At 45.7% G+C, this 12,804-nt stretch overlaps 1 protein-coding gene across 1 annotated transcript in view; it reads left to right on the forward strand.

Annotated features, from left to right (window-relative positions):
• Positions 1–11,729, forward strand: part of Npffr1 (neuropeptide FF receptor 1) — a 29,812-nt gene extending 18,083 nt beyond the window's left edge. The window contains exons 4-5 of the mRNA XM_051186580.1: positions 6,295–6,394; positions 10,700–11,729. Of these exons, the coding sequence (XP_051042537.1) occupies positions 6,295–6,394; positions 10,700–11,576 (977 nt within the window). The 3' untranslated portion in view covers positions 11,577–11,729. The remainder of the gene's footprint in view (positions 1–6,294; positions 6,395–10,699) is intronic.
• Positions 11,730–12,804: the final 1,075 nt, after the last annotated feature.

Below are 12,804 nucleotides of genomic sequence, written 5' to 3' on the forward strand. Positions count from 1 at the left end.
CTGGCTGTGTGCCTGGTGGAGACTTTACTCATCATCGAGTTCCGATCCCTGAAGAGATGCTAAACACAAACTGTATATCCCTCTCCTAGCACCCATGGATAGTCTAGCCCACTCTAGTCCACCAGTCATAAAAGCTATGTACTGTGTGATTACTTATATGACATTTTCAAAGGCCAAACTGTATTTTCTGTCTCTAGAGAAAGCAAATTGGCAGAATCAGGAATAATAAAGAAATGAGTGGGGGCTTCCTGGGGTAATGCATGATTTGCATATCTTGAATATGATTAAAGCCGCATGACTCGCATGACTGCATGTGTTCATCAAGCTTGTGGATTTGTATGCTAAAATCAGTGGGTTTTATTGTTAGTTGAAAATAATTTCAGTGTTAAACATATTCATATTTATAGTTCATTTTCAAGTGTGGAGAAACATGATGGGCCAGCAAGATGGTTTAGCAGATGAGAGTGCTTGTTGTCATGTTGGTCACCCAGGTTTCATCCCTGAGACACTTGTGCGTGTGTGTGTGTCACACACACACAGGCATACACACATGCATGCACAATGATTTTTTAAAAAAGACGGGTGGAGAGATGGCTCAGAGGTGAAGGGTATACAGCTCATCAGAGGACCTGAGTTGCATTCTTAGCACCCACATCGGTTTGATGGGGGATGTCCTTCTATATGCTGTGAATATATTATTTCTCTTATCAGTTGATGAATGAAGCTGTTTTGGCCAATGGACAGGCAGGATTTAGCCAGGCAAGAAATCCAAGCAGGGATAGAGAAAGATAGTAGGTGGAGTCAAGGAGATGCCATGTAGCTGCCAAGGAAGCAAGAGGTCTGGGCATCACCGGTAAGCCAAGACCACATGGGGATACAGAGATTAATAGAAATGGCTTAATGATTAAGAGTGAGCTATCCATTAAGAAGCCTGAGCCATAGGCCAAACAGTTTATTCATCAACCAATAAGAGAAACATATTCATGGCATAAAGAAGGACATTGGTTAGCTTACAACTAACCATAACTGCAGCCAGGAGATCTAATACCTCTGGCCTCCACGTGAACCTACACTCATGTGAACATAACTAAACAGATACACACATATGCAAATAAAATAAGATAAATCTTTTTAAAAAGTCACGAAAAAATGACAATGTTGGTGGCTCCCAAAAGAAGAACTCTGAGTCCAGATGAGAGTCTTTGTTGCTAGGCATCTTTAAATGTGAGTGTTTTTCCTATTGTAGTAATTTTCATTTTATTACTTCTACAAGTTTTTAATATTATTTGATGTGTATGTGGTTTGCTTGCAAGTATATATGTACACCTCATGTGTTCCTGGTGCCTACAGAGGCTAGAAGGAAGTATCAGATCCCCTTGAAACAGATAATTCTGAGCCACTATGTGGTACTGAGAGCCGAACACAGGTCCTCTGCTAGATCAAGTGCTCTTAACCCAGGACCCAACTCTCCAGCCCCTTGAAACAATTTCAGACATAAAGAAAAATAGCAAAGCTAGCCTAGACTCCTTGCATGTGCTTCATTCACCTTCCCCAACAACCACAATAGAAAATCAAGGTCAGGAGAAAGCTTCCAAATACGGTTAACTGACCTGTGGAGTTTTTCTTGACTTCCACTAGTTTCCCAGACATGTCATTTTCTAGGAGTTTGAACCATAATTCCAAGAAACACAATCTGAATCTTGAGTGGTGGCACCAGGCGTGATGATATGCATGGTGGTTTGAAAGAAAATGCCCCCAAAGGGAGTGGCACTGTAGGAAGGTGTGGCTTTGTTGGAGTAGGTGTGGCTTTATTTGAGGAAGTGTATTACTATGGGAGCAGGCTTTGAGGTCTCCTATGTTCAAGTTGTTTCCAGGTCTATTCTCCAACTGCTTCCTACTGCCTGCAAAATGTACGAGTCTCCAGTACTTCCCCAACACCACATCTACCTTGTACACCACCCTGTCCCACTATGATGATAATGGACTGAACCTCTGAAATGTAAGTAAGGCACCCCAATTAAATGTTTTCTTTATAAGAATTGCCATCACAGCGATAGAAAGCCTACCTAAAGCAGTCTATAATCTCAGAACTCAAAAGGCTAAGACGGGAGGATCACCTGTTTGAGGCCAAACTGGGTTACACAGTGAAGCCACATCTCAAACAGAAAACAAACATTAACCACAAGGCATACCCATAACAATGACAAAACAGACCACTCCAAAGGCCACTTTAACAATAAAATAGGCAATCATAGCATATTTTTGCAAGCATAAACTCTCAGGTATACAAATGCCCAAATGACATTTGTGAGGCTATAACAGCTCCGAGCAGGTTGGGTCTGTTCATAATGGGCCCAAAGTGGTGGTTGGTAATTGTGTGCATCCCACCTTATAACTGTGAGCATCTGAAACACGTGGCTGTCTTAGTCACTGTTATTGCTGTGAAGAGGCACTGTGACCAAGGCAGCTCTTAGGAAAGAAAGCATTTAATTGGGGGCTGGCTTACAGTTTCAGAGGTTTAGTCCATTATCATCGTGGCAGGGAACATGTCAACACACATGGTGCTGGAGAAATAGCTAAGAGCCACATCCTGATCCATAGGCAGATAGAAGAGAACTGAGCCTGGCATGGGCTTTTTAAAACTTCAAAGCCCATACCAGTGACACACTTCCTCCAACATGGCCACATTTACTAATCTTTCTTATCCTTTCAAAGGGTTCCACACCCTGGTGACCAAGCATTTAAATATATGAACTTATGGGGGTGCATTCTTACTCAAACCACCACACTGGCAGACCATCCCAGTCTTTTGGGGGGCTGGGGTGTCAGATCTCAACCCTGTAGTTCTAGCTAGCTAGCTAGCTATGTGATCAGGCTGGTCTGGCATGTGTGTTCTCCCAACTCTGCTTTCTGAGCTTTGGCCACCACTATATAGACAATGACTCCAAAAGGGAAGACCATTTTATGTCTCACAAATGCAGACATAAAAAAGACGTCTTGAAACCTGGTGTGGTGGTGCACACCTTTAATCCCAACACTTGGGAAACAGAGGCAGGTGGAGCTCTGTGAATTTGAGGTCACCCTGGTCTACAGAGTGAGATCCAGGACAGCCAGATTAGTTACACAGAGAAACCCTGCCTCGGAAAAAAACAAACAAAAGACATCTTGAGCTGGGCAGGGGTGGCACATGCCTTTAGTCCTAGCACTTGGGAGGCAGAGGCAGGCAGATCTCAGTGAGTTCAAGGACAGCCTGGTCTACAAAGTGAGTTCCAGTACAGCCAGGGCTAAAGAGAAACTCTGTCTTGAGAAAAACAAAAAACCAAAACCAAAAACATAAAAATTGTTTTTCCCACAATATCATCTTCACCCCAAAGCAATGATTCTTTTATTACTGATTAACAAAGTACTAAGCAAGTCAAGTATATTTCAGCCAGTTTCTTTGTACTGGCAGGCATTGAGGTTTAAGTGTAGCAAATTCTTTTTATTTTTAATAATTTATTTATTTGTATTTTATGTACACTGTTATTTTGTCTGCATGTATGTCTGTGTGAGTGTATAAGATACCCTGGAACAGTAGTTATGAACACTTGTGAGCTACCATGTAGGTGCTGGGAATTGAACCTGGGTCCTCTGGAAGAGCAGTCTGCTCTTAAATGCTAAACCATCTCTCCAACCTAGTGTAGCAAAATTTTACCCTTATTCTACAAAACTTTATTCAAGTGGTCTAGCTAACATCTATTTTTCCTTTTTCTTTACACACAATAGGATCATTTAATTTCCTTTCACAACTTAGTTCTTTCAAGGTGCACACCAAAACCTGTGATGAATCCTGTAAGCTACAGGACCAAGGAGCTCAGACCTGACTTTGGGGGCAGGAACATAATTGCTTTCTTTTTGTCATCAGCCTGTTTTGCCACAGGCAGAATCTATGGGCTTTTCTATAATGCATACAACTTCCTTGTTTTCAATCTCCATTCTCGGCAAGGTTCTCATCTCTAAGTGTCATTGCTCTATAAAAATCACCTTTATTACGATCTACATGTAAATTACCTGGTGAGGAGTGGGATTTCTAGATACAGTGGCATTTTCCCACTCTGTCATTACCTTATGCCAAATACAGTAAATACATGAACAGTAGCAGACACAGCAAAAGCATTCTGGAGACAAACCCCTGTGGCTTTGCCTCTGTGGGGTGCACTTATGGGAGCTGTGCTACCTGGTGGGTCATACTGCATAAGCTCCATTGCCAATTGCAGTTCCTCTGAAGTGGCCACTGCCAGGCAACTTTTGGAGGATGGTGTAGATTCTCCCACTGTGTGGGTCCTGGGAATCGAACTCAGGCTGTCAGGCTTGGTGGCAAGCACTCTTAGCCACTGAGCAATATTGCCAGTTCTTTTTTTCTTGCTTTTGAGGAAAGATCTTGAATAGCCTGAGCTGAACTTGAATGTCTAGGTGTGGTCTAGGGTGGTTCTTCTCCACCTCCTGAGTGTTGTCATTACAGGTCCATGCCCCAGCTCTCATGCATGCTTTGCGTGGTAGATTTCCTCACCTTACCCAATCAGACTCACACTCTCTTTTGAAAGCACCCTTACTGTCAACAACCAAGATAACATTGCCCCCAGGTTTCCTGACCCCTGCTTTGCCATTCCTCTTAACCTGGCTCACACAGGTAGTGGCTTTGCCAGTGCTCCATAGGTCCAAGCTCTCGATGCTTCCCCTGCTTCCTATACCTTGATTAGATTCCATTTGTAGCCATCAGGTGAGAGCAGCATGGCCATGTGGGGAAGGCACACATGAGTGTCCTGCTGCTCGCTGACTCCTTTGTAATGGCTGTCTCTCAGCTGTAGAGCAACCACTTCCGCTTTTTAATTATGAAGTACCCTACAGGGAGAGCCTCTGAGACTGTGCAAATGTCATGGCTCATTATATTTTTGCACTAACTTAATAGTGATTTGGCAGTTGCTGCCCACAACAGTGCTTCCCATCCTGGTCTCTATTAATGACATTTTTATTCTCTGTACTTAACTAATTGGATCTCTGCTTCATGGCTTTTAATCTGACACTGTTGTTTACTTCATTGCTTAAACTGCTCTGGGTCTGGCTATTGGGAGCTCATCTACTACCATGGTGTTTAGAGCATTTCCTTACTTCCTAGCTCTACAGAATGTTCTGGGTCACCTCATGTTTTCCTTGCACTGGCCTGGAAATAACTAGTTCTTCAAAAAGCCTTGTTTCATTTTATTGGAGTATATTTATTCTTATTTTATGCACATGAGTGTTTTGCTTGCATATGTACATGTGTGCCACGTGTGCCCACAGAAGTCAGAAGAGGACATTATATTTCTTGGAACTAGAGAGTTAAGGATGTTTGTGAGCCATTATATGGGTCCTGGGAACTGAACCAGAGTCCTCTATAAGAGCAGCAAGTTATCTTAGCTGCTGAGCCATCTCCCAAGACCAAGGAAGATAATATATACAAAGATCTGACTTTCAGGTGTGATTAAGGATATTGGGGTGTCTTGATTCTAGATGCTCAGAAGGGACAGAGCTGTTAAATGCATGCATATTGCCACATGCCTTTTTTTTTTTTTTTTTTTTTTTTTTTGAGTCAGGGTCTCACCATATAGGCCTGGCTAGCCTAGAACTCACTATGTAGACCAGGCTGGCTGGAACTCACAGAAATCTCTAACTCTATCTCCTGAGTGCTAGGATTAAAGGCATGCACCATCAGAGCCAGCTACATCTTCTAGCCATTTGCCTGCATTTCAGGAACTATGATTCATGCTAGTACTTCATATTTCAATCCAACATCAGAAAATTTATTTTAACAATAAATTCTTTATTTGTAGCTTTGTTCTTAGTGAAAAAAAAATCTGTGTTTATTATATCATGTTTACTTATTTGTTTGGTCAACTTTAGTATACATATGTGTGATAATAATATATAGACTGTGGATATATGCTAATAATAATAGGATAATAATAGAAGGGCTAATATGAGGAAAGAATGGCTTCCCTCCTGGGCTGGATAATAGGACCCAGTGGGGGCTAGATGGACCAAAGGTCATAAAGACAATCAATTGCCAACATAAAAGCCATCTTCCTAAAAGCAGTGTCTGAATTGGTATGCAATGGTTGGCTCCTCAGTTATGGTCATAGAGACCCAGTGATCCTTCAGCACTAGGAGAAATAAGCCATATTTGGGGGATGGAGTGGGGCTTGGCTTACCTACCTACTGACCTGCATTTTGTTGGATAAGCATCTTTCACCCTGTGGGGGGCCTCTGTCATTACAGGTTGGCCTTTTGACAATGCCACATGCAAGATGAGCGGCTTGGTGCAGGGTATGTCTGTGTCTGCATCTGTTTTCACGCTGGTGGCCATCGCTGTGGAAAGGTGAGAAATTTCCCTGGGTAGCTTAGGGCTGGCACTGACAGAGCTCATTTTACATTTGATACTGGGCTAGCTGGAAGGCCATGGAGAACTGCTGAGAGTCCCACTCCCACTCCTTCTGGAAGGCAGAGGTCACTCCCAACAAAGCCTGCTAGGATCTCAAGGTAGTCCTACCTCTCCTTTGTTTGAGCCCTGGGAGCCTGTCTGTGGATGGGCTTAATATAGCTGGAAAAGAAGGCTTTCTTTTTGTTCCTTTATCTCATCTCCTATTTGCTGGTTCCTGGAAATCCTGGACTTACTGTATCTACATGTCTATCAGTTACAGTCACTCAGCCTCAGACTCCAACAGAGTCTAGACTAAGCATGGTTCTGTATATGTGGCAGGGTTGGACCCCTGGACCAGTGCTTAAGCTTTCCTTCTCATAATGTACAGTGTGGCCCTCCTCCTAAGCATGGTTCTGTATATGTGGCAGGGTTGGACCCCTGGACCAGTGCTTAATCTTTCCTTCTCATAATGTACAGTGTGGCCCTCCTCCTGCTCCTCACTAAGGCCTTCCCTGACAGGGACTAGGAGGTAGGAAGAACAGCTGGAGATGGCCTTTGTCCTCAGCACTGTCCCACTGTGTGGTGTTAGCCACTCATTCAGCTACCTTGGGAGGAACTGTATTGGGAAAATGGTTTGGAGTCTTCAAACAACTTTGTTTGAAATGTTCATGGACAGTTCTTAGCCCACAGTCCAGACACCAGCCACTAATGTGATTTTTTCCCACATACCTACTGAAATGAGTCCTTTTCTGTCCCACCAGTCAGCTCCCAAATAATGACACGGAGACTTCTTATTATTATGAAAGCTTGACCTATAGCTTAGGCTTGTTCCTAACTAGCATTTATAACTTAAATGAACCCATTTATATTAATCCACTTTCTATCATGTGGCTTTACCTCTTCCTTCTTGCACCTCCTGTTTCCTATCCATGTCTTCTGGCATCTCCTCCTACATGCCTAGATTCCTCCCTCCTCCTCTTCCTTTCTCTCCCCAAAAATCCCACCTATACCTCCTGCCTAGCTATTGGCCATTCAGCTTTTTATTATACCAATCATAGCAATACACCTTCACACAGTGTACAAATATCCCACAACTCACATCCTTCTCTTGGTTTCTCTCTCCAACACCAGTGTTTTTCAGCTCTGCCCCTTCTAGAATCTCATGTTCCCATCCATTTCCTACTTCTGTTCCCATCAAACTCTGTTTTTGTTGGTTCTGTTAGGCTAGCCTTGAACTCACATGAAGTCAAGGATGACCCTAAACTTCTTCTACCTGCCTGATCCTAGATTATAGGCAAATGCCATCATGTCCCATTTTATTTGTTGCTGGGATTAAGCCCAAAGCTTTGTGCATGCTAGGTAAGGACCCTACATGCCCAGTCTCAAATCCCTACCCATGCCATGTAGGCAGCTGGCAGGATAGAACTAGGTCCCCTTCTCTACAAAGCCACCAAATAATTGGGCTACATGAGCTGTCTTCTCTCCTAACTTTTTTTTTTCTTACCGTTTTAGTTGTGAGTCTTAGTTTTTAATGGCTGAGCCTTCCCTTGAGCCCTCAACCTTTGTTTTGTTGTTTTTGTTGTTGTTTGTTTTGGTGAATGATAGGAGAATGTAAAACCCCTCCCAGGCATCCTTACAGCTTATCAAGCTCCACCCTCTCCAGAAAGCCTTCCCCAGTGATTCCAGCAGTTTCTTCCACCTAGTGATTGCCACTGAGTTCATAACAGAACTACAGGCTTCTGGAGTCATGTGTTCTCTGGAAAGTTCTCCAGTGTCTGATGCTGGGAGGCTTGACTAGGCTATGGGAAAAGTGATAAGGGCTTTCATTTTGGTAGGAGGCCAGGATGAAAGAAGGTGCCTCTGGGCAGCAGACAGTGCCACACCTGTGTTGTAAGCAAGTTCTGTCCCTAAAGAGCCACGTGGACTTGTAAGAGAGCCCACCCCTTTCTTCCTTTCCACACAAACAATTGAGCCTGACCCCATAGTCTCCAGCAGGGGTGTCTATTTTCAGGCATAGATAGGTGAGGGGAGGTATTATAAGAAGTAGGCAATCCTCCTTTTTCTTGCTGTGTTTTTTGTTTGTTGGTTTTGAGGTAGGTTGTCTGTCAAGTAGCCCAGGCTGACCTTGAACTCTCTAGTCAAGAATGGCTTTGAACTTCTGATCCTCCTGCCTCTGCTGTCCAAGTAGTTTTTGGTTTTGGTTTTGCTTTAGTCTCAGTTCATCCTCATCACCCCACAGAGGGAGGTTGATTATAGATCCCCTTTTTGTTTTTGGTGTGTGTGTGTGTGTGTGTGTGTGTGTGTGTGTGTGTGTGTGTGTGGTTTTTAGAGACAGGGTTTCTCTGTGTAGCCCTGTCTTGTCCTGGAACTCACTTTGTAGACCAGGTTGGCTCAGAGATCTGCCTTCCTCTGCCCCCTGAGTGCTGGGATTGAAGGCATGTGCCACCATTGCCAGGTTATGGGCCCCATTTTTAAGATAAGGAAGCCACGGTCCTGAAAGGCCTTTGAACAACTGGTTCTTCTAGTCATCCATTCCTGTATTGATAAACCTGTTTGACACCCACTTTCAAGTGCATGCAGTTGAGCGACAGCCTTTGAACCTTCCACCTCCTTCTCCTCTGCCAGCAGCTGCCAACCCAGCCTATGTAGAAAAGAAGATGCTAAAACCCCGATAACTCCTTCCAGATCAATTAGAGTGGAGAGGGTTTTCTTTTTTCTTTTATATTTCAGGAGAGTCTATACAAAGTAAGGGTTTTATAGCTACTGGTCTAAATGACACAGGGGATTGGACAAAATTGGAGTTCCAAGGTGGTCCTTTGTAAACCATCTACTTGATGGCTGTGAGACCTTGTGCCAGTTGCTTCACACTATGGGAGAGCTTTTCCTCAAGTAAATCAAGGTGAAAGCAGGACTGAAGGGTTAGCAATTCAAGGCCACCCTCTCCAACTTAGGGAGTTTAAGGCCAGTGCAGGCTAGAAACCCTGTCTCAAAAATGATAAATAAACAAACAAGGGTTTAACTAGAGTTATTGTTGAGTGGGTCTAACAAGGAAAGTCATACTACACACTTGTGACTGTTGTCACCCAAAAAGAGACCAGGATCAGAAAGCACCTTATGAATCTGAAGGGTTTTGTTTGTTTGTTTGTTTGTTTTGTTTTGTTTTCTGAGACAGGGTTTCTTTGTATTGCTTTGGAGGCTGTCCTGGAAGTTGTTCTGTAGACCAGGCTGGCCTCGAACTCATAGAGATCCACCTGTCTTTGTCTACAGAGTGCTGGGACTCAAGGTGTGCACCACCAACGCCCAGTTTAGGTTATGAACTTTTAACAAGAGCAGGGCACAGTTGTGTCACCATGGTATTTTTGTTTGATCCAGGAGTAGAAAGCCTTGCTGTTTCAAAAGCAGAACAATGAAGGTTACTGAAAGTACTCTAAGTACTGGCAGTGCCTGAGGGCTGGGCTGACCTCAGTTTTAGCCTAAGATCTGGTCAGGATTTAGCAAATGTTTTTTTCACTTCAGTATAATGATTAAAATGACCCAGGGATGGCCTACCACTGACCTATCCAGCTTCCAGGGTTTTCAGGGGAATATATAAACAGCTAGAAATTACATTTGTTGCATTTGTTAGTTACATTGTTACATTGCGCTAATAAAGTGGTTTAATGCGTAAAGGTGGTTCCACCAAGCCTGTTGACCTGAGTTCAATCCCTTGGACCACATGGTAGAAGGAGACCTAGGACCTAGGACCACAGAGTGTAAGTTTTCTTCTGTGTGGGAAGAGAAAAGGGAGAGGAGAGGGAGAGCTGAACACTAAATGTTTTTTAAAAAGCATTTGTGTATTTACCTAGTCAGGCTTCCCAAGCACAGAATGTTCATTCAGGACAGACTGGCCGGGATGCCTGCTACCAGCTAACCCTTCCCGAAATAAAGATTTAAGCCTCTAGTGGGAAGCTGTATCCTCCTCACCTACTTTAAATCCAGCCTTGGCTCCAGAACGATTTAGCTGAGTGAGTTGCATCCTTGCAAATGACAAACCAATTTACTTGTAAATTAAGTTGATTAGTGCCTGAGCTGTCACCGGATGCTGCCTTAAGTGTAGTAATGAATGTCAGGTATCTTCCAGCAGCACGAGATGCTACCTTAAGTATGGTGATGAAAGTCAGGTGTCCTCTGCCAGCAGCCCCTGACCAGGTCAGCTCTGGCCCGCTAGGCCTCCAGGAACTCTTCCAAACCCCTCTGCCTCTCCTCCTGCCCCCGGGACTGCAGGTTCCGCTGCATCGTTCACCCTTTCCGCGAGAAGCTCACTCTCCGGAAGGCGTTGCTCACTATCGCAGTGATCTGGGCGCTGGCGCTGCTCATCATGTGTCCCTCGGCGGTCACTCTGACCGTCACGCGCGAGGAACATCACTTCATGCTGGACGCTCGCAACCGCTCCTACCCGCTCTACTCATGCTGGGAGGCTTGGCCGGAGAAGGGTATGCGTAAGGTCTACACCGCAGTGCTCTTTGCGCACATCTACCTGGCGCCACTGGCGCTCATCGTCGTCATGTACGCTCGCATCGCGCGCAAGCTGTGCCAGGCCCCGGGTCCAGCGCGCGACACGGAGGAGACGGTGGCTGAGGGTGGCCGCGCAACGCGCCGCAGGGCCCGCGTGGTGCACATGCTGGTCATGGTAGCGCTCTTCTTCACGTTGTCCTGGCTGCCGCTCTGGGCACTGCTGCTGCTCATCGACTACGGGCAGCTGAGCGAGCCGCAGCTGCACCTGCTGTCGGTCTACGCCTTCCCCCTGGCCCATTGGCTGGCTTTCTTCCACAGTAGTGCCAACCCCATCATCTACGGATACTTCAATGAGAATTTCCGTCGCGGCTTCCAGGCTGCCTTCCGTGCACAGCTCTGCCGGCCACCCTGGGGTGCCCACAAACAAGCCTACTCCGAGAGGCCCGGGCGCTTCCTTCGCAGGCGGGTGGTGGTGGACGTGCAGCCCAGCGACTCAGGCTTGCCATCTGAGTCTGGCCCCAGCAGTGGGGCCCCAGGACCTGGCCGCCTGCCGTTGCGCAATGGGCGTGTGGCCAACCAGGATGGGCCTCAGGAAGGACCTGGCTGCAACCATGTGCCCCTCACCATCCCAGCCTGGAACATCTGAGGTGGTCCAAAGAGGGCAGATCCAGTGGGCCTATGGCCGTGACCCTGAACCGTGATGCCTGGTTGCAAGAGCAGTATTAGAAGAGGGTAGCAAGATGCATCCTTGATTCAAAAACAAAAATAAAAAATAAACAACAACAGAAAACGAGACTGGGTAGCGCTATAAGAGGGAGCCCCCAATCTCCCAAACTTCCTCTGCTCTGGAGCCATATCTGGATGAGTCTGTCTCGTCAACATCTCAGAACCCTTTTCCTCAGAAGCACTGAGGCCAGGGGAGAAATGACAAGGCCTCTCCATTGGAAATCTCACTTGACCCAGACTCCAGTGTGTCTTTATGTTATCCACATTTCCAGTAGTCTTCCCCCCCCCCCCCCGGGGCCTTCTGGGATGGAACTCAGGAAAATATGTCACTTTGTCTAGGTAGTTGGGAAGAGGTGACCTCTGTGCTTTCAGAGTCCCATGATTGAGTCATCCATGTTATATTGTTGAAACAGCTCCCCTTGGCCCTTTCTGGGAGAAATCCATGCTTTCCTCCTGCCAGCTCCGGTGTGTTTGTTTTATTCTAAGAAGTGTCCACGTTTATTCCCACGCCAGGATGTCACAACTGGGCAGCTGCAAGAAGGGCTTTAGGGAGTCTGTTTAAATTGCAGGACACTCTGGGATGAGCCTAAGGGAGGCGCCCCTCCCCTACCTCCCCCACCCAGAGCCAGGCAGAGAGTCCAGTAGGACCAACAGCCCATGGGTGGCAGGCAATGTGGAGAAGAAGACAGCACAATGCCTACTCTCCCCTCTGAAAACATCTTACTGTGCCTGTGAGCCTGATACTTTTTTTTCCTGGCCTCTCTTCCTTGCCTAATGGGAAGAAGTTGGTCAGTCGGGGCAGGGCCCCCAAAAGACAAATACAGATCCTTCCACAGTATGTGACTCATGAACCCTAAAAGCAAAGGAGACCAGGAAAACCTGCATGCACCCCAGCTCTCACACAGTATATATGCAGTCACCTTGACAGAGTGACACTTCTCCCCAGGAGCTGAGGAAATGCGCTGCCTCTGATGACTTCTGCACTTAACTGGACACTTTTCCTCACCTCCATTACTACATTTGCTACAAATGTAAGGGATAAAAACAGGAAACATTTCCAGTATCCAGGGCTCTGAACTCTTACTGTGTCCTAACACAAACTGATTGGCCACTTACTGTTCTCAAGGCCATCATAAGCAGTGGCCACA

The sequence above is a fragment of the Phodopus roborovskii genome, unplaced genomic scaffold (genome assembly GCF_943737965.1).
Source record: "Phodopus roborovskii unplaced genomic scaffold, PHOROB, whole genome shotgun sequence".
In the NCBI taxonomy this organism is placed as follows: domain Eukaryota; kingdom Metazoa; phylum Chordata; class Mammalia; order Rodentia; family Cricetidae; genus Phodopus; species Phodopus roborovskii.